Below are 21957 nucleotides of genomic sequence, written 5' to 3' on the forward strand. Positions count from 1 at the left end.
TAGACTCCATCTCTAAAAAGTGCGAAAATTAGCTGGGCATAATGGTGTAGTAGTCCCAGCTACTTGGCAGGCTGAGGTGGGAGAATTTCTTAGGTCTGGGAGGTAGAGGTTGCGGTGAGCCAGGATTGCACCACTGCATTCCAGTCTGGGCGATAGAGTGAGACACTGTCTCAAAACAAAACAAAACAAAACAAAAATTGCAGTTTTGAAACAAAACTCAAAGGAATCCATATTGAATTAAAATTTTGGAAATTCGATTAGAAAAAGTGAACTCTGTAGAGCTTATCCATTGTTTTAAAACAAAATGAGCAAAAGTTATGAATTAGTTCATATAAAAGAGAAAATTCAAATGGCCAATATGACAAGATGACCAACCTTGCTACTAGGGAAATATAAATTAAAGCAACAATAGGTTAACCAATTTTTTTACCTATTCAGATCATCAAAAATTGAAAAGGGAAATACACACCAATTGCTAAGAAAGTGAAAAAATAACCTTTTCAAAAATAATCTAGAAACCCACTCTGCAGGTTCTCTGTTCCTCCAGCAGTGGTCCGTGCCTGGGAAAGACCCAGATCCTTAGCCTCTTGCTGGTGCTCAGGATCACACATCTCTTCAGTGGTGACAGAAGCCATCTCTTATCTCTGAGGTTTTCTGCTCTGTGGAATCTTAGTCCTTCTAGTCCTCATTGCCTTAGCTGCTCTTTGATGCCTTTAAACTTTTTTTTTTTTTTTTCCGGAGGAGATGGAGTCTCTCTCTGTCACCCAGGCTGGAGTGCAGCGGCACGATCTCTGCTCACTGCAACCTCCACCTCCTGGGTTCAAGCGATTCTTCTGCCTCAACCTCCCGAGTACCTGGGATTACAGGTACACACCACCATGCCGGGCTAATTTTTTTTTTCTTCTGTTTTTAGTACAGACAGGGTCTTACCATGTTGGCCAAGCTGGTCTTGAATTCCTGACCTCAAGTGATCCATTCGCCTCGGCCTCCCAAAGTGCTGGGATTACAGGTGTGAGCCATTGTGCCTGGCCTTAAACACGTTCTTTTTAATCTTCCCTTTCTCATTGTTTTTGGCAGGATGTAATTCTGCTATAAGCTACCCTGCCTGGAAGCATAAGTTCTATGTTCTGTAATCTTAAAAATCTGAGTTCAAAATTATTTCATCACCATTTTGTTGAGGGAAAAACAGGTAATGACTTTGCAGAATGATTGGGAAATGTTTCCCTGTTCTTAGACCTAGTTGCATTAGTTATACTGGCTTTTTTTCTAGTATTAGGCTGCTTCTGTGTTTTTCATATGATGTCACTTATTTTATATTCTGAATCCTTTAATTTCTTACTAAATGCATTGTTTTATTTAAACTTTGGATTCCTCACCCATCTTTTTAATAGCTCAGTACTTTGTAACCTGTGATTTACCTCACAGAAGGTTTAAGAAGAAAGAAAATCTGTTTGATTTACTCTGGAAACAATGAATTAGCTTGAGTTTTAAACATCTCTACAAAACCACAGATATTGATATCCTGTTAGAAATCTCATTTGATTTGAAGCCATCTTCAAGTGATCCTTTGCATGTTTAGAAGGTGTCTCTCTCTTTTTGATGTTATTTGTTAATTCTTAGGGTGAATATCAAAAGTTTTTTACTTTATGGTACTCTCATCTGATTTACCCAGATCAGCAATGAATTTAAGCCACTGGTTGACTGTACATCATATTAATGCTATCAGTTTCTAAGCTGGGCACTTCCTTAATGGTGTTATTCTTCAGCTCTGTAGAAAAAAGCTAGAAGGCCAGCAAAATGAGTAGAGACATTTATTTGGTAGCATGTCTTTGATCTTAACATAATTATAGACAGAAGGTGGATTTTTCCGTGAGGTCATAGGTTCCTTTTGGTTAGTCCTCTGTATTAGTTTCCTAGGGCCGTGTATAACAAAGTACCACAGACTAGGTGGCTTAAAACATCAAACATTTCTTTTCTCACATTTCTGGAGACCAGGAAGTTTAAAAATCAAGGTGTCAGTAGGGTTGGTTCCTTCTGGAGGCTCCGAGGGAGAATCTGTTCCGTGCCTCTCTTCTGTCTTCTGGTGGCTACCAGCAGTTCTTGGTGTTCTTAACTCATAGGTGCATCATGCCGATTTTTTCTGCCTCCATCTTTGCATAGCCTTCTTCTATGCATAGCCTGTCATATCTCCCTCTGCCTTTACTTTGAAAGGATGCCTGTCCTGGAATTTATAGCCCAACCTAAATTCAGGGTGATCCCATCTAGAGATTTTTAACTTAATTACATCTGCAAATACCTAGGTAAAATTTTTTCACACTCACAGGCTCTGGGTGGACGTGATATTTTCGTAGCCATAATTTAACTCTCCATCCCTGGACTTCTGTGTCCTCACTACATTTTCTGATTCAAGTGAGTATGATTCTTTTCCTTAGGAGAAAAGGCAGGCTACAGAAGGTAAAAGGATTGTAGTTTGGCCTTATCCTTAAGAGACAGAACACTGATCCAAGCTCAAAGTTAGAGAAATTACTTTTTTATAGGAGGAGGTCCATTTTTTTGTGTGTGCAGAATAGGGAAGAATAATAGAATCAGTGAGTATAGTCTGGAGAGATTTTCAGAGACCAGGCACAGCAGGTACCAGCAGGTGAAATAAACATTAGATGTATAACCAGAGGATATTACCTTGCAGCTGTGAAACTCAGCAGTATCATTTTTTGAATTAGTTTGGTTTCGATGTTAAGAGTTTGCCACAGATTGGAAGGTTAAACAGGTATGGAGAGTGAAAAGTGGTAGTTCTTAAAATTTCAGAAGGAGAGGAGTAGTACATTTTGCCTTAAAATCTTGTTGGAAAGAATGTTTGGGAGTCATTACTGATATGTTAGCAGCAACAAGACCAAGAAGAAAGAAACTTAATGTCTGTTTATAACGTGTCAGACTTTCAGTTGGAACTTCAGCAAAGTAGTGCTTATTTCAGCAGCATACCTAAGGAAATTGGAACAATACAGAGAAGACTGGTATGGAAGAAAACAAAAATAAAAAATGAAGCTGGGTGTGGTGGCCCACAGCTGTAATCCCAGCATCTTGGGAGGCTGAGGCGGGCAGATTACCTGAGGTCAGGAATTCGAGACCAGCCTAGCCAACCTGGTTTAACCCTGTCTCTACTAAAAATTCAAAAATTGGGCAGGCATGGTGGTGGGTGCCTGTAGTCCCAGCTACTCGGGAGGCTGAGGCAGGACAATTGCTTAACCCAAGAGGTGGAGGTTGCAGTGATCTAAGATCGTGCCACTGCACTCCAGCCTGGGCAACAGAGCAAGACTCCATTTCAAAAAAAAAAAAAATTGTAGTGAAAGTGAAATTCATCCATTTCTTGCAGTTGTCAGGTCATTCTTTTCTTTTCCTGCAGATCGAGGAGACTGGCAGAGGGAAAGAAAGTTCAACTATGGTGGTGGCAACAACAATCCACCATGGGGAAGCGACAGGCACCATCAGTATGAGCAGCACTGGTACAAAGACCACCATTATGGGGACCGGCGACATATGGATGCCCACCGTTCTGGAAGCTATCGACCCAACAACATGTCCAGAAAGAGGCCTTATGACCAGTACAGCAGTGACCGAGACCACCGGGGACACAGAGATTATTATGACAGGTATGCAAAAGGCTATGAGACACCAGGTGCCCATCTTTGCCAGGAGCTGTTTCTAGGGAGAAAGTGACGTATACATGAATGTATTTATCTATGAAATGACTGGAGATCTCATCATGTGTCAGCCACAGGGAATCCCATGTGTTGGTTATAGGTTTTATGTTTTATTTTCTGGGTCATAGGGAGCACATTTCACCTGTGAAGGAAAAGAGTTTTCTGCCGTCTTCTGAGGAAATCAAGTCAAGTGGTCGCCATAAAATGTTGGAGTCAGCAACCAAAATTATTAAGCTCTGTGCGAGGCTGTCAGCCACACTAGGTGTCAGGGATCCCAAGATGGGTACCAACCCATGGTCCTTACCTGCCACGAGCCCATAATTGAAGAGTTGAAGCCTTTTGAAGCTGCACCCTCTTTCCTTCAGTACAATACCACCGGTAGTACGATGAGTCAGAGCTTTACATTGTGAGAGTAGCAAGTCCAGGGAGGGTTAAAGAGGTTTTATCTGTATTTCCTAATTTCATATCTTGGATAATTTAACCTCATAGCAACTTTGGTTTTCCCTGGGCTGATGATGTGCATCATTTGCACTGTACCTTGAATTTAAAGTGGGAAAATTTCATATACGTGTCTCAAAGTCCTGCTTTGTTTTTGGAAGAACTGGTAACAGCAGGCTGTATTAGCAGAGAGCTGTAGCTGAGTAGCTGCCACCTCCTTAGGAGTCTGCCCCTCACTCCCACCCTTCTCTGTTGTCTGGACCCAGTGGGCACTTGCCCTGCATTCCTCTAGTAGGTCTGTATTTCTCTTTGGTTTCACTTTTCTTTTGCCTGAAGGACTTTTTCTGCTGGTGATAAATTCTTTCAGTGTTTGTGTATGTATGCTGAAAATGTATTTTGCCTTCATTTTTGAAAGCAGTTTTTGCTGAGTATACATTTTTATTTTTAGTTTCTTTCAGTACTTTAAAGATATACCTCTGCTATTTACTTGCATTGTTTTATGATGAAAAATCTGTCATCCTTATCTTTGTTCGTCTTTACGTAATGTTCCTTTTAAAAAAATCACTGATTATGATGTGCCTTGGTGTATTTTTCCTTGGTTTCTTGTGCTTGGAAATTTTTGAACTTCTTGAATCTGTAGGTTTATTGTTTCCATAAAATTTGGCAATTTTTACAATCTTCTTCAAATATTTTTTCTGACCCCCCACTCTCTCTTCTTCTTTGGAGATTCTCATTACACCTATATGAGCTTGCTTGAAGTTGTCTCACAGCTCACTTGTATTCTGTTGACTTTTTAAAAATTATGCTTTCTCTGTGTTTCATTGTGGATAGTTTCTATTGCTGCCTCTTCAAGTTCACTAATACGTTGCTTTTCAATGTCAAGACTGCTCTGAGGCCCATCCAGTGTACTTTGTATTTTATACATTGTAGTTCTATCTCTAAAAGTTCAAAAAGTTGTATTTGGGTCTATATATATATTATATATACACACACATATATATTATATATATATATATATATGTTCTGTCTCTAACCTTTTAAAACCTGGAACACAGATATAACGATGGTTTTGATGTCCTTGTCTGCGAATCTTACCACTTGGGTCAGTTTCAGTTGATACCTCACTGTGGGTCTTGCTCCCTGGTGCTTTCCGTGCCTAGTAAATTTTGATCAGATGACAGATGTAACATTTACCTTATTGGGTGCTGGATATTTCTGTATTCCTGTAAGTATTCTGGAGCTTTGTTATGAGTTGCAGGTTATTTGGAAGCAGTTTCCTTCTTTCAGGTCTTGCTGTTAAGATTCGTTAGGTAGACCCAGAGCATTGCTCAGTCAAGGGCTAATGATTGCCCACCCCCAAGGTGAGGAACCTCATTGCACTCTACCCAATTGGGTTAGTCTGTTTTGCGGGAATACCTGAAGCTGGATAATTTATAAAGAAAAGAGTTTTATGTGGCACACAGTTCCGCAGGCTGTACAAGCATAGCACCAGCATCTGGTTGGCTTCTGGAGAGGCCTCAGGGAGATTTTACTCGTGGTGAAAGGCGAAGTGGGAGTAGGTGTCCCATGGCAAGAGGGAGCAAGAGAGAGAGGAGGAGGTGCCAGCCTCTTTTAAAGCACCAGCTCTCACATGAACTCAGAAAACTCATTATCACAAGGACAGCACCAAGCCATTTATGAGGGATCTGCCCAAACACCTCCCACTACAACATTGGAGGTCACATTTCAACATGAGATTTGGAGGGGACACATACCCAAACCATATCACCAGTGCCTCTTGAATCTGGAGGTCTTTGGTGTGACTGGTGGCAACAGGCATGATGCCAGTTCTTTGTGAGCACAGGGCACTATTATCTTTAGTCTTTTTCGGTGGTTTTTTCCCTGGCCTTGGGTAGTTTACCCACATGCACATCCTAAGCAGTATTCAGCTATATACTTGGAAATCCTCTGTAGATCTTCAAACTTCTTTCTCTGCAGAACTGTTTTCTCTCATGCCATGTCCTGTGAACTCTGGCCACCTTGGTTCCCCATGCCTCACCTTGGGAAGCCAACTGGTGTCTTTCTGGGTTTCCTTCTTCCTGTGTCACAGACTGAGGACTATCTCATGATAGTGAGCAGGAGCAGTTAAAAGGCTCATTTCATTAGTGTCCATTCCTCAGGGATCACTGTTCATTGCCTGATGTCTGGTGTCTTGAAAACCACTGTTCTATATGTTTTGTCCCTTTTGGCTGTTTCAGGCAGGAGAGTAAATCTAGTCCCTGTTGTTCCATTTTGACTGGAACTTGAAGTTGCTCAATTCTTCCTCCCTCTCTTTCTTGCATTGAGGTGAAATTCATATTACTTAAAGGAACTATTTTAAAGCGAACAATTGAATGACCTTAGTGCATTTATAATATTGGGCAGCCACCACTTCTGTCTAGTTCCAAAACACTTTCATCACTCAAAGAAAACCCTATAACCATTAAATAATCCTTCCCCATTATTCCCTCTCCCCAGCCTCTGGCAACCACCAGTTTGCATTCTATCTCCCTGGATTTGCCTATCCTAGACATTTCATGTAGAAAGAGTCATACAATATGTGACCTTTTGTGTCTAGCTTCTTTCACTTAGCATAATGTTTTCAAGGTTCATTCATATGGTAGGGTTCATTCATCAGTACTCATTCCATCTTATGACTGAATAATATTTCATTGTATGGATATGCCACATTTTGTTTATCCACTCATCTGTTGATGGACATTTGAGTTGTTTCCATCTTTGGGCTATTGTGAATAATGCTGCAGTGAAGATTGGTATATAGGTACTTGACTACCTGTTTTCAGTTTTGGATATGGACCTAGGAGTGGAATTGTTAGTCATATTCTTTACATTTTTAGGAAACACCAAAATGTTTTCTACGATGGCTGAACCATTTTACATTCCTACTAGCAATGTATAAGAGTTGAAGGTTTTCCTTATCTTTGCCAACACTTATTTCCTGTTTTTGTTTTTTGTTTTGTTTTTGTTTTTTTAATGAATATAGCCATCTTAATGGGTGTGAAGTAGTCTCATTGTGGGCTTGAATTTGCATTTCCCTAATGATTAATTATATTGAGCATCTTTTCATGTTTTTTTTGGCCATTTGTATATCTTCTTTGGAGAAATGTCTGTTCAAATCCTTTGCCTGTTTTTGAGTTGGGTTGTTTGTTTTTGTTGTTGAGTTTTACTAATTCCTTTTTTAATGGTATCATGAGTAGTTTACCATGGTCCAAGCTAAAAATTTTAATACTGTTCACACTGAGTTGATTTTTAAGATAATTTTATTAACTAGTTACTTACTTGTTGCGTATTTAGGTTGATGGTGTTATTAGTAACTTACAAAATAATTTCTGTGGCTCTTTTTCTCATGGGCTGGGTCCAGGAATATGGAAATGTTTATGGATCTTACCAGATTTTTCCTAAAGGGAGTGAGTTTGCAAAGCCATCAGTGATTTTTCAAGTGTGTACTTGTGTCACTGCACACTTGAGGCTTATTTCATAGGATGTGTTTTGCTATTAAGTGTAAAATGACTCTTTGTTATTAACGTTTTTGATTCCTGATAATGTGAGCATTTGTCCTTGAGTCTGTTTGTAAGTGTCCTTGAATACGAGTATATGAGGAAGAGCCAAGTGGGTGGTGAAGAGAAGTGGATGAGAATTTGGCTTCAGTCTTTCGAATAATTCTTGCATCTCTATTTCAGGCACCATCATGACTCCAAGCGGAGGAGATCCGATGAATTTAGGCCTCAAAATTACCACCAGCAGGATTTCCGACGAATGTCTGATCACCGCCCCCCTATGGGCTACCATGGCCAGGGACCCTCAGACCATTACCGCTCTTTCCACACAGACAAACTAGGGGAATATAAACAGCCTCTACCCCCATTGCACCCTGCAGTCTCAGATCCTCGCTCACCCCCTTCTCAGAAATCTCCTCATGATTCCAAGTCACCCCTGGATCATAGGTCTCCTTTGGAGAGATCATTAGAACAGAAAAACAACCCAGATTATAACTGGAATGTTCGGAAAACATAAAGGACAGCTCGTAAAGGAGAGAGTAAGAGTCACCAAACACGTGGATATTTTTGGTCTGATCCTACAGTAGCCAGTTATCTAGACCAGTAAGTGGAGTTTCGGACACGCTGCTGCTGTCAACTCACTGGCTGAAGGAGCACTTCAAGGAATGGGAGGCCTTTCACTGGGTCCAGCTCTGATTTGGGTCACCACTCCTGCACTTTGGCAGCCCATCCCATTCCAGCCTAGTTCTGGCCTCCCACTTTGATGGGCACTTGAAGGAGGAGCTGACTTTGTGTATACCAGCTTCACTGGGATGTGTTTCCCCAGTCAAGGAATAGGGGATCTTCAGAGTCATGAATGTTTTCTTGCCAGGGTCAGTGTTCCCAGGACCTTAGTGCGTCATTGGGGCAGGAACTGGTGCATGGAGGCTGCTGGAACCTGATGTTACAGTGTGTGATTTGGTTGATTTGGTTCACTCTGACATGTTGGATGCTGCTGATGGGGAGTGGGGAGTTGGGGCAAGTGGGTGGGGACAAGCATAGGACTTGAAGGGGAGCAGGTACACCCCTCACATGTGTTCTTGGGAGAAAAAACTCGGCCTCATTATGTGAAACCTATGGGCAGGGTTGGGGTGGGGAAGTAGAGAGAGGGCAACAGCTTCCACAACTGCTTTATCTCTGCCGACACTAATTTTTCCCACACTGTCTTTGTACATTTCAGAGGTTTGGTCTCCTGAGTGGGCCTCCTTTCCCCACTGTGCCGGGGAAAGTAGGTCGCTCTGGATGACTTTTGAGTACTGTGAGTTAGGCAACACTGACTCCAGCATGGACTTGACTGGGGAGTAGGCTGAGTGAGAGGTAGGGTGGGGTAGGGTGGGGAGTAGTGTGGCCAGAGAACTGGAATCCCTGGTGGATTTCTAATTCCTATGGTGAGAAGGAAAACTACAGGACCTGGAGAAGGGGATGCAGAGGCAGGCCTGCTGACCAATTTGTTGCTGGCAATCACAAAGGTGGGGGTCCTGGTGCAGGCAGTGAACAGGCTTCTAATGTGGGGTTCAGTAGTGCCAGCAAGTGGGGGAAACTTTCAGTATTGGGCTAGGTCAACACTTCTGCTGCATTTTCCTTCCCTTTGCACAGCTTGAAGAAATAGATGGGACGGAATCACACATCATGTGGTGGGCAGATGGAAATAAGTACCTGTGGTGAACAAGTTTCTACTGTAGTTGGAGATCATTAGAATTGAATTCAGTTTCTCTTAGAATATAATCAGGTATAGACCTAAGTTAAACTTTTTCCCAAACAGGGAGCATCCAAAGACACAGTGACTTGAGCTATAGATAGTAAGACTCATACTAGAGTTGAACTGAGTCAGGTTTAGGAAGCAAGTTGGTTGCATCAGTTAAGCAGGCTCTTTTCAATTTACTGATGCTGGGGCCTTCAGTTTATCATTCTCAGTGTAGCTTGCCAGTATTGTTAAAGTATCCAAAGGCCTTTCTAGATGGAGACAGAATAACTGACTTGAACATACAGTGTGCCTGTAAGTGTCCAGGCTCAGAGCTGGTGGAAACCCCTCTGTTAGGCATGTGCAGCGTTAAACTCCCTGAAGTAACCTGTGAGGACTTCAGTGCTTGCTGGTGTTCTGGGCAGCACCATGAATGCCTTTACCAAGACATGCCGAGTTGTATCCCCCAAATGAAGCAGATGTGGCTGTGATGTGGCCCTTGCTCCCTGCTACACAGGGCATTGCAGGACTGGCCTGTGCGGTTTCCAGATGAGAGTCTGGGTCCTGGAAGCTTGTGTTGAGAGCTCAGTGGACCCACCCCGCTTATTGAACCCTCGTAGTTGTTGGGGTTGTTCAGCCTGGACTTGTAGCACACATGTCCTGAAGCAAAGCCCTGGTGACTGCATGAGCCACCTGACCACAGTCCTCCCATGGAGGGCCTGCTGTGACGCTCAGTGGAGAGGGCAGGGCGTGTGTCTCCACTTAGGCCACACAGTGATAAGGAAACCACAGATGGAGCTTCTTGCTGATAATATTGACTCTAGCCCACGTTTGCCTTGCCCAAGCCAAAGAGGAAGGTTAGGTTGGCTTGTCAAGCCCTTGAGCAATGAGAGATGGGGTGGGAAGGGGATGAGCCCCTGCAGAGAGTTGGGTCATGTCCTCCAGGAATGAAAGGAGGGGCAATGGAGTCACCAGAGGCCCTGCATTTCCATCGGGGTTTCCAGTGTCATCAGGGCTTCTCCTGAGTCGCTGATAGATGTGAGTTATGCCCAAAGATGTCTTATCATGAGGAAAAAGGAACTTCCTTTTGTTCACATTCAGGACTGACTGTTAGTGCCATATGAAGTAGCAAAAGGCAGTATCAGCCAGATCAGTGTTACATTGATTGTAAAATTACAGTGTCCCCATTAGACAACTGTTTTAGGTGCTGAAGTATGAAGAGTGTTGGGAAAAAGGAAGCATTTCTTCATCGATTTAAATCAATATGAATATTATATGCTTAAATAAAAAACAAATTTGCACAGGTAAATTCTCTCACTTGTGAATGGGAGAAGCTGCCCCAGGAATCTGTGAGGATGGTATTCCCTGGAGCCTGGCTTTGAAAGATTTCATTGTTGGTAGAAATAACAGGGGTTAAGGAAGAGGGATTTAGCATCACCTAAAACCTGCACGTGAATAAGGGTTGACATGATACACTATGGCCTTAGAAAAGGGCCACATGAAACCCCAAGCTAATCACTGCGGTCTTTCAGAGCCGGACAGACAGGTGCCAGCAGAGCCCGGGGCTCGCTCTCCTTTCAGTCATTCCTTAGCCCTTCAAAGGGAAGCCCAAACACTTTGCACGCTGTGCTGCAGACATTCTGGCCTGGTGTGTCTGAAAGTTGCATCAGTCCTCACGGTGCAAACACGGTTCATTTAGGAAGTCACATAATGACACTGAAATCCTACAGACCAAAATCCACTTGTCAGCAGGAGCAGCAGCCCAGGCCCAGCACCAGCGGTCTTCCGGCTCCTCTGAGGGCTGCCATGTTGGGCGAGGGGAGCCATGCCAAGGGTCCAGGCTGCTTTAGGCCATCTGTGCCCCACTCATCTGGGGACAGATGGTTTTTCTTTATTGTAAAATTGTGGACTTTTAAAACCTGTTGACTAAACAGTAATTAATTTATATTTGTGAAAAATGCCACTGTCCTAGTGATTTCTGATGTAAATAATGTTGTTTATATAGTATGTATTAAATTTTCCTACATTGTAAAACTGCTGTACTTTTGATTCTTGTATATTAAAAAGTGTTACTGAGGATTTTTAGAATTGGGCTAACACGTTGCATTGCATTGTGGTGTGAGCTGTGTGACTAGAGATACCTCCTTGTCTCCCTTCCCTTGGTTGCTGGGTCACATCCAGATTTTTTGACAGCTTGTGAAGTGGAGCCTTTTAAAGTTGCATTTCCCTCTATCCAGGAGCAGTTGCATTGTTGCGTACAAGCCTTAACACCACAGATATCTAAGCTATTCCTGAATATGCTGTTGCTGAGGTGAACAGCTCCCTGGCCGACTCCAGGCCATGGCCCACAGGTCTGCACTTGAGGGAGGACCCTAAGTTGCCGAAACTGGTAGTTAATTCCTGTGGGTTAGTCCTGCCTGGGAGGATCCAGGGAGACCTAGCAGGGCCACCCCCTCTATCCTGTAAGAAATAACACTGTCTGCCAGCCTGTAGCTTTGAGGGTAATTTAACAGATGGGGTCAGGGGGGTGGCATTTTATAATGGAAACACTGACACACACGTTAGCTCTAGCATTCTGGCACAGGGGCAGGCCCAGCCCTGGCACAGCCCAGACAGAGGAAGGGTGGCACAGCCTGCGGGCGGAGATCTGTGTCTGAATAGGGGTCGAAGTTTGCCCAGATCCACGATTTTCACTAATGTTTTGGTGACTTTGAGACTGAACTAAATCCCTATGAAACTCTTCAATCTTGATACCAAATAAGCCATGTGTCTACTCAGAGCTGAGGGGTCAACTCCTGTGACTGCTCTGTCAGCCCAGGGGACTTGGATGCAGGGGCCCTTGCCAGGCCTGGCATGTGCTGGAGCCGGAGGCTGGGATTTTTAGTTCACGTAGTTCTTGAGAAAGACGAAGAAAAGCTGAGGGCTCTTCGTGCCCATAAAGAAACAACTCACAATCATGTTGTAACTCATGACTCAGCTGGAACGATTTGGGGAAACTTTAAGAACAAGTACTGCAATAATCAGCTTATTATGACTTACAATAGCAACAAGGCTTCGAAACTGCCAGCTGCCAAAACGCCTGCCTTTTACTGGAAGCGGCCGGCCCAAGGCCCCTGCCTCCTCCCTCCTCCCTGGCGGGGCCTCGTATGCCTGGCATCACGGCAAGCCCTCCTCGATTAGCGCCAACAGAAAGGTCACTTACTGAAACCCAAGTCCCTGTAGTTTGCCAGACCAGAGTCAGCTCCAGATTCCAACCTGTGGCTTTTAAAGGAGCAGGACCAGCTCTGATGTAAGGCTTTGCCTTCACTGAAGCCCCCTGCACCAGTCCTTTCTATCATATCTTAACGGGAACCATTTGGTCTCCCAGCCTACCTCGAATTTCTTCTGATCAGTGAGCGGGTGGGGAGGAGAAGGTGCGGCTGGATTAAATGAAAGCTCCATCCTGCAGAAACCTGGGCGCTAATTGAGGAGCTGTCCCGTTGCTGCTGGTGGGACCCTCCCCCAGGCTCAACGTCTTGGGGGTGTTCTGGTCAGTTCTGCGGATGTGTGATGTGGTGGATAACAATGTGCTCAGGCCACCTGGTTTTGTGCTGAGCCTCCTGCTGTCTGGCTTTGTGTGGGAACATGGACAAGTCCATGGCCTAAAGGCTTCTTACCTCAAAGATGGACAGAACAATACCCACTTATGGAACATCACACGTGACCTTTCTCTTAATTTCCTTAGTGACCTAAGAAGGAATTGTTGCTAAAACACATGCCCTGTTAACCACAGGCACTGTGGTGGCCCTTGGAGCGTGGGGGGCTATAAAGGGGCCTCCCAGGTCAGTGCATTGCCCCCATGTGGTCTCTGCCCGTGCTCAGTTGGCTGATCACCTTCCATCTTCACCTGCAAATGAAGGAGGCAGCTTCCTGGGTTCATGTGTTTTGTTTTGTTTTTTCTTTTCTTTTTTGAGATAGATTCGTGCTCTGTCGCCCAGGCTGGAGTGCAGTGGCACGATCTCAGCTCCCTGCAAGCTCCGCCTCCCGGGTTCACACCATTCTCCTGCCTCAGCCTCCGGAGTAGCTGGGACTACAGGCGCCCGCCACCATGCCCGGCTAATTTTTTTGTATTTTTAGTGGAGACGGGGTTTCACCGTGTCAGCCAGGATGGTCTCGATCTCCTGACCTCGTGATCGGCCCGCCTTAGCCACCCAGGTTCATGTGGTTTTTAAATGAGTGCACAGTGGAAAGGAAAAGGTTTGTAACCCTAAGCGCTACCTGGAAGAGACAGCATTCAGTCCTTGGCTAGGGAGTGGGTGGAGAGGGTTGAGTCAGAGGGCAGCTGGACAGGTTGAGGGAGACCAAGTCTCTTGCCCGGCCTGGAGGGCAGGCCCGGTCAGCACTGGACCCAGCACCTCTCACTCCAGAGCCTGTAAGACAAGGGAGCTGCCCTCGTGGAGCCCCACTGGCCAGGGCTTCTGGAAAGCTGCAGCTTGCTGTGTGGGGAGACTAAACCCCAGCAGGAAGGCCCAGCAGGGACCAGAACCCCCAGGAGCTCATAGTCTCATGGGGGAGACGCTGCTGGCACCAGAGTTATGGGAGAGAACGTTTGCCTTGAACCAGGTCTCAAGCCCCTCCTGTGGGCTGGTTCTGCTCCAGGAGCTGGACCCGCAGTGAACCAGGAGGATAAGGCCCCTGGCCCCTTGGAGTTGATATTCTAGCTGGGGTAGGGGTTGGGGGCAGGCTCTAGAGAAGCAAACAGTAAGAGGACAAATGTCACATGAGTGCCAGGGAGACAACGGCCAGAGGTAGAGGGACAGGGTTGTGAAAATCCTGGATCTGGGCAAACTTCAACCCCTACTCAGATGGCCAAGCCCTGGCGATGAGGATGGGCAGTCAGGAAGGCACGTGGGCCAGCAGGAGGGTGCCAGCACGGCTGGACAGACCTGGATTTGAACGTTGGCTCCGTCCCTTACCAGCTGGTGGTGTGAGCACATTCTCTATCTCCAAGCCTCAACTACAAATAGACACTTACAGCTTCTCACCAGGCTAGGCAGGGACAAGTGAGGTCCCTGAGGTGCACATCAGGTGGGTTCGGCAGCTGTCATGATCATAGGGTGGCACTGGGGCCTGTCCTGTGTTTTGGGATCAGCTCTGACTCTCTGAAGCCTAGACTGAGGGCCCCTGAGTGAATGTGGTTCTAGAACTATCCTGCAGAGGGCAGCAGGTTTCCACAAACAGCCTGCCCGGCACCCGACACCTAAACCCAACCCAGGGAAGTTCTCTTCCAGGGAAGTTCCAGGCTGTTCTCTTGCCCCGGTGGGTCTCTCCCTTAGAAGCCCACAACAGAGCCCCTCTGCACCCCAGGAGATGTGGAGCCACGTGGTATCCGCAGGAAGGGAGATGGGGGATGGGGAGGAGAGGGACAGAGGCTGCAGGGAGAGGCAACCTCGCTGCCCTCCATGAACAGGGGACGCGAGGGGGCAGGTTGCCCTGTCCCCAGCCTCCTTCATCCCTACCTCCAGCCCTCGTGCAGGGACACAGAGGGTCCTGCTCCGCAGTCCAGCCTCTTCTTCCTCCCACCTGTAAGGGGCAACTGCAGGGACCGTTGTGAGCCACAAGGCCCCCATGGCATCACCGGCTGCTCTCGGTGACCTTCACCTTAACGTCCAGGTTTGAGTCTGGGGCCCTCTGTGACCTGCCCCTGCTGGCCACTTGAACCTTCTTGAGTTCCCTCATTGCAACCAGCTCCAGCTGCTCTCTCGGCCTCAGGTGGAGGAGGCCAGCTCCACCTCCAGGGTGCGGTCCCTTTCTTCCTTCTCCATCACCTCCATCTGTCTGCTGAACACCTGGTGGTCTTCAATAATCAATTCTGGCCATCTCTGGCTCTACTGTTGCCATCTCCATTCCTGCTGGTGTCTTCCCTGTGCCCACAGATGCCGTCAGAGCCCCTGGTGCACTCTGGCGCCCCCATCTGACTGAGGCTCCCTTGGGAAGACCAGGTTCTGTTCCTCCCTAGCTCTGCCTCCTGCCTCGGCAGGTGCAGGGGGCTTGGAAAGTGTTCCAGGGTGAACTCAGTACCAGGTCCTCTAGGCTCATTCCTTGTGGTCTCGGGGTGCCCTGGTCCCTGGCTGAACAGTGGCCTGGAGGCAGCTGCTGTGCTTGGAGCCTTCTCTTGTGGGTGCCCAGAGAGGGGCCAAAGGGGGTGCTACCTTCCCTGGGGGCTGAGCAGGCTGGGAGTTCAGCTAGACTTCAGGTCCCTGCTCCCCAGGCTTCCCATACCAGGATATTTAAAGCAGACAAGAGCCAGGTCCCAGCTTAGAGCGGCTCCCTAAGACTCCCTGCTGGGCCTGATGTTAACCTTTTTTTCTGTTGGACTGTGGGAAGAGTCTGAAGACCTTCAGGGAACTGAGCTGGAGTGGTGATAGGGCTTTAGGGGATTGGGGCAAGTAGTAAATAGGGGGAGTTTGCTAACATCCTGGTGTTATTTCAGTATTTTAGCATCTACATGGCTTTGCTGGACTCATGGGCTCACGGCCCCAGCTGCCTAGGATCAGGCCCAGGCTCTCTGTACTGCAGGGAGGTAGGGAGGTGGGAAGGTCTGGGCAGCAGCAGCAGAGTGTGGTGTCAAGTAGCTCGTACAAGATGGACTCAAGGCCCAGTGTGGTGACCCAGGGCCCTCACTGCAGACAGGCTGAGAGCATGGGCTCTGGAGACAGCTCACCTTCAAATCAGGTTGCATCCTGGCTGCTGTGACCTGGCCCAGGTGGCTAACCTTACAGGGTCTCAGCGTCTGCACCTGTAACCCTGGGAGAACAGTATCACTTCCCTGATGAGAGAACAGAGTCTGGCACATGCTAGCACCATGTGGGGTGAATCCTCATTACTGTGGCCCTCAAGGCTATATGCATCCTCAGCAAGGCCCTTCTAATGCTTGGTGATCTGGCCTGAGGTGGAGCCCATATGCCTGCCCTCCCTGGACCAGGAGAGGCTGGCAATGACACTTCTGTGGTCCCCCTGGCTTCATCTGGGGCCACTGCTTTCCACATTGTGCTAGGCTCCTGCTGACCCATACCACAGGGCCTCTTCACCTTCTCTGGACCCCATCCCACATCGCTCTGCCCCAATCCTGGAGTGCTTGTCGCCTCCTTCACTTTCTTTCTGAGCCCTGCTCTGACAGTGGAAGCAAATACTAATCAGATAAAAGAATCCCCACCTGATTGTACTGGTTTAGTTCTTCCCAAACGTGGGACTACAGATATATGGTGGGGAGGATAGTTCCTAGAGGTCTCTGGAAGAATTAAAAAATTTTTATGCTTTCATTTCATTTTATGTATTATTATTAATTTTTGAGACAGGGTTTCACTCCTGTCTCCCAGGCTGGATTGCAGTGGCATGATCTTGACTCGCTATGACCTCTGCCTCACAGGTTCTAGTGATTCTCCTGCCTCAGCCCCCTGAATAGCTGGGGTTGCAGGTGCCCACCACCACGTCCGGCTAATTTTTGTATTCTTAGTAGAGATAGGGTTTCACCATGTTGGCCAGGCTGGTCTCAAACTCCTGACCTCAAGTGATCTGCCCACCTTGGCCTCCAAAAGTGCTGGTATTACAGGCGTGAGCCACGTGCCCCACCTATGTTTTCATTTTAATGAACATCTTTTAAAACCAACTTAAACAAATCCTGGAGTATTCGGAAGAGAGGGAGGGAAAAGGGACCCACGACTTAGGATTGTATCAGTGCCAAGGGGGTCAGTGCTGCTTGACCCCAGGCGGATGGGGGAAACATGCTGACAGGTGTCACAGGGCCTGAGGGGCAAGCAGAAGGGAGCCAAGTCACTGCTTGGCACCCAGGACAGGCGCTGAGCTCTAAAAAACCTGGGCCCTGGCGGCCGCTCCTCCCTCACATTAGACAGCTCATTTGGTGTCTGCAAAACGTCATCCACTATTTTAAATGAATGCTCTTCATTTGAGTTTTATTGGTTTTGTAGTTTTGTTTAGCCTTAATTGGTAAATGTGTCTTGATTTTACAATTGAAAGGAGAAATAATTACAAAGAGTTTATACCTAGCCTTATGAATAATAAAATTGCCTCAAAGCAGCCCCGGAAGGCCTGGAGGAATATTGGCCCCTGGAAAGTCTGTACATTATAGGTGTTTGGGACCCCAGCTGTTGATGACCTAGACCTGTGGGTAAATGAGGCTGCCTGTGAGATGGGCCTGCGGAAAGAAGCCACCATCTACCAAGGTTTACTGGGCACCAGGCTCTGGGCCTGTCGCTTTGTAGCATTTTTTTCATTTAGTCTCCTGATAATCCTATGGAGTGGCATTTATCTCATTTTTCAAATGAGGATCCTGAGGTCCAGACACGTTAGGTAACTTGCCTAAGATCACAGAGCTGGGAATTGGTGGATCTGCTAAAACTTTATTCACGGCATGTGTTAAAGACAGTAAGAAAGACTTTATTTAAGTTGGGGGGCAGTGTCGGACAGGGCCCACTGCAGCTGGGGAGAGAGATTGGGGTCCACTCTGAATACAGTATAGGCAAGTGGGAATTGATGGCCAAGGAGCAGGGTGGGCTCAGTGGATGGAAAACCTCTTAAGAGGAAACATCCGGGGGCATTCTGGCTAAACGGACCTGATGGGATTCTTGCTGAAGGCAGGCCAGGTGATCAGACGTCCCCTGGAGGTGATGGGGTGTGAAGACCACGATCAGACAGGGAGGGCAATCAGATGTGGAGGGCGGGGGATTCCAGTGAGACCGATTTAGCAGGACTCTTGCTAAAATCGGACAATGCAGAGACAAACATGGAAGCCCAAAGCCCAGGCCTAACTGGAAGGCTCAGGGCAGCCTGAGGAGAGATGGGTCAAGGCAGGGATCATTGTCAGAACTCAGATTCTAGCCCGACTCCGAAGGCCGAGTCTGTCACTGCCTCATGCAATAGCTTTCCCTGAGGTCTCCCAAGGGCCTCTGCACCAGTATGCACCAGTATGAGCTGATGTAGTACTTCCCGCTGCCCAGTGATTAAGGTCTAGTCGTGCACCCAGTTTATAGCTGAGGGCAGTGAGGCTCAGACACAGCCTGTGGCTCAAGGTGAGGGTCAGAGAACCTGCCGTGAGCTCCATGAGGACCAGGGTGTACCACTTCCTTCTGCCACCCGCATCCCCTTCCCTGCTGGGCTGGTCACCGTGAAGGGCCCCCTCCCCCCACTGCACGTGTAACTCATGTGTTGTTACATATGTAAGTATGATTACACGTGTAATCACACATGTGACTCGGTTAGTGTCTGTCACCACTACAGGTCAGTCCCGTGAGGGTGGGCACATCCATTCGAGTGATCACAGCTGTATTGCCAATATCAAGCACAGCCCCCCAGCTCATCAAGGGCCTCACGACATATTTGTTGAGTGACTGAATGTGCCCCCAAATCCAGACCACGACGAGCCACATCGGGGGTGGCCTACAAATGTTTGTGCCAGGAAGGGAGGGGAGAAAGACTGCTCTTGTTTTGTGCAACCAACACCCACCCTGGGGCACTTGCTTTACAGGATTAATCTGAGATCATTAGCAAAGAAAGGGAAGGTCAAGTCCACTCAAGAAGGCGGTTGCCAGAGTTTTCCTGCTCTATCCTGGGAGGGACCCCTGGCCCTGCAGACCTGGTCCCTGGTGGCCCAGGCCCCAGCCTTGACCTGAGGGTCACTCAGCAGCCCTGCTCATCAAACCTCTCTGATGGAGCCTGCCAGCACTTTGAGCCCCTCCTCAGTCAGCCTCCCAGTGGGGGCCTGGCCCCACCCTCTGCTCACCCCAGAACCAGAACCCTGGTTTGACTCCGCCCCTGCTGTGGGGCTCAGGAGCTTGCCTTGAACACAGGCTGCCTGTGCTCCCTGGAGCGCCCCACCCCAGCTCGTTTTCTGCCCTCAAGCGAGGAGTCGGTGGGTTCAGTGAGCGGTGGGGTGGAGGCGTGCTCTCCTACCGGACCCTGGTTGTAACCTGGAGCGGGTCAGTTGGCTTCTCTTAGCCTCTGTCTATCCATCTGTAAACTAGAGCAATATCTGCTTTCTAGGGTTTTTGTGAAATTTGACAAAGCAATGCAGGACTCAAGGGTAGGTTCAAATGCAGGGCTCATTTCTATTTCCCAAGGAGGTAGACGTGGTGTCCAGAGAACAACAAAGATGGCAGCTCACCATGCACGTGGACTAGAGCCCACTCTATGGTCGGGGCGAGCTGGGCAGTGGGTGACTGGCAAGAAATGGTCAGCTTGGAGGAACAGTGCCCTCGAGGTGGTCAGTAACAGGAGGGCTGAAGAGAACAACGGCCAGTTACTCAGAGCACATGGTGGGCCGGCAGCCGTGCTGCATGCATTACATTTAATCTTCAGGATCACCACGTGAGGGAGGTGGCGCCATTGTTCTCTCACAGCTGAGATAGCTGAGGCTGCAAAACAAGGAAAAGTCACCCTTTTCATGCAGCCAGTAGGTGACAGAGCTGGGAGCCTGGATCGGGTCTGGTTCTGGAGCCTGGGCCCTTCCTTCTGTCCAGGTGTCTCTGTGCCCATGCCACTGTCCATCCCTGGCCATCCAGGCCCATGAAATGCAAGGTCCTTCCCTCTAGGCCGGGGCGTGGCGGGGTAGGGTGGGGCTGGTCCGGTGGACAGAGCTCTTGCATCGTTTCCTTGAGGGGGTGCTTTGGGGACTGCTGCTTCCCACATTGCCAACCGCCTTAGGTCCTTTAGAGTCCTGCGGTCAGCATGTCCCCCTCACCCCAAGCCAGCTCAGCAGGGTAATAAACTGTCACAAGCCCCTTCTCTGTAACAGTTGACGCTGACCTTGTTGCACAAATGGAGCTCACAGTGAGCTCAAAACCAATTCCCCAGACAGTGTCTGAACACATCTTTGTTCTTCCCTGGGCAGATCTGCTTGGCCAGACACATTCTGCTTTGGCTCAACGGCCTGGAGAGGGCTCCAATTCGTGCTGGGGAGAGCTGAGGGAGCAGGTTTGAGTTCAAATGTGGAAGAATCCAACTGCTGTCTCAGGGTCACCCTGGGCAAGGACAGGGTGATGCCAGGTGACATGCATGTTTTGGCCTTGGGATCTGGGCTGCCTGGGATCACAGCCCTCATTCCGGAAACGCCGCTACCACCACGAACATGCCTTGCACACAGGCTGCCTGCAGCAGTCTATTAATTCAGACCATCCTGCTAGGACTTTCTGAGAGTGTTCGTTTCTGTTCCTTTGCCTTCAGGGTTCCGGTACTAACACCACGTCTATATCTTAGGCAGGGAAGGATTAAAAGGTCAAAATGTTGAAAAGCCCTGCAGGATGGGGAAGGTGGCTAAGAAAAGCTGTTGAAGACAGACACTGGGGGCCTTGGCTCTGCCGATTCAGAAGGTGGTGGTTTCCCAGGGGACAAGGGGAACTTCCATGGAATGAGGTCTGTAGGCTCCTAATTAGAGGGTTTGGTGGGTGGGGGTCTTCCCATTGGCCCTCACTGGAACACCAAGCTTCTTTCCATCGTTTCAAGGGTTTGGTAGGTAAGGCCAATCAGACCAAAGAGATGTGATTTCTGGACCATCCCCGAGATTTGCACACAGGAAAGTTCAGTCCCTGCCCTTGTGTGTCTTGTCCACTGGGAGACACAGGTATGTGAGGGCGGAGGGTGGACTGTTTCTTCAAGACGCCCTCTCCCCAGTTCTTGTTGGTCAGCCTGGGAGTATGTCAGGGCAGAGGTGGCCTGGCATGCAGGAGCTGCCCCATGGTCATTGCCTTAATGAATGAAACTGTTAATACTTTTTTTTTTTTTTTTGAGACAGAGTCTTGCTCTGTTGCCCAGGCTGGGGTGTGGTGGCATGATCTGGGCTCACTGCAAGCTCCGCCTCCCGGGTTCACGTCATTCTCCTGCCTCAGCCTCCCGAGTAGCTGGGACTACAGGCGCCCGCCACCACGCCCGGCTAATTTTTTGTATTCTTAGCAGAGATGGGGTTTCACCGTGTTAGCCAGGATGGTCTCGATCTCCTGACTTCATGATCCTGCCACCCCAGCCTCCCAAAATGCTGGGATTACAGACGTGAGCCAGCGCGCTCGGCCAAAACTGTTAATATTGAGTGCCAACTTGATTGGATCGGAGGATGCAAAGTATTGTTCCTGAGTGTGTCTGTGAGGGTGTCACCAAAGGAATTTTTTTTTTTTTTTTGAGATGGAGTCTCGCTCTGTTGCCCAGGCTGGAGTGCAGTGATGCGATCTCAGCTCACTGCAAGCTCTGCCTCCTGGGTTCACGCAATTCTCCTGCCTCAGCCTCCAGAGTAGCTGGGACTACAGGCGCCCGCCACCATGCCCGGCTAATTTTTTTGTATTTTTTTAGTAGAGACGGGGTGCCGAAGGAAATTAACATTTGAGTCAGTGAACTGGGAGACACAGACCCATGCTTAACCTGGGTGGGCACCATCTAATCAGCTGCCAGCGAGGCTAGGATAAAAGCAGGCAGAGGAACGTGGAAGGTCTAGACTGGCTGAGTCTTCTGGCCTTCATCTTTCTCTCATGCTGGCTGTTTTCTGCCCTCAAGCACTGGACTTCAAGTTCTTCAGCTTTTGGAC

At 48.0% G+C, this 21957-nt stretch overlaps 1 protein-coding gene across 6 annotated transcripts in view; it reads left to right on the forward strand.

Annotated features, from left to right (window-relative positions):
* The window catches only part of CHD2 (chromodomain helicase DNA binding protein 2), a 130003-nt gene extending 118523 nt beyond the window's left edge, over nucleotides 1-11480 (forward strand). For all 6 annotated transcript variants that reach the window (XM_028851326.2, XM_077940421.1, XM_028851327.2 and 3 more), the window contains 2 exons: nucleotides 3401-3647; nucleotides 7856-11480. In XM_028851326.2, coding sequence (XP_028707159.1) covers nucleotides 3401-3647; nucleotides 7856-8189 — 581 coding nt within the window. In that variant the 3' untranslated portion in view covers nucleotides 8190-11480. The remainder of the gene's footprint in view (nucleotides 1-3400; nucleotides 3648-7855) is intronic.
* The last annotated feature ends 10477 nt before the right edge of the window (nucleotides 11481-21957 follow it).

This window comes from Macaca mulatta, chromosome 7 (assembly GCF_049350105.2).
Source record: "Macaca mulatta isolate MMU2019108-1 chromosome 7, T2T-MMU8v2.0, whole genome shotgun sequence".
Taxonomy (NCBI): Eukaryota; Metazoa; Chordata; class Mammalia; order Primates; family Cercopithecidae; genus Macaca; species Macaca mulatta.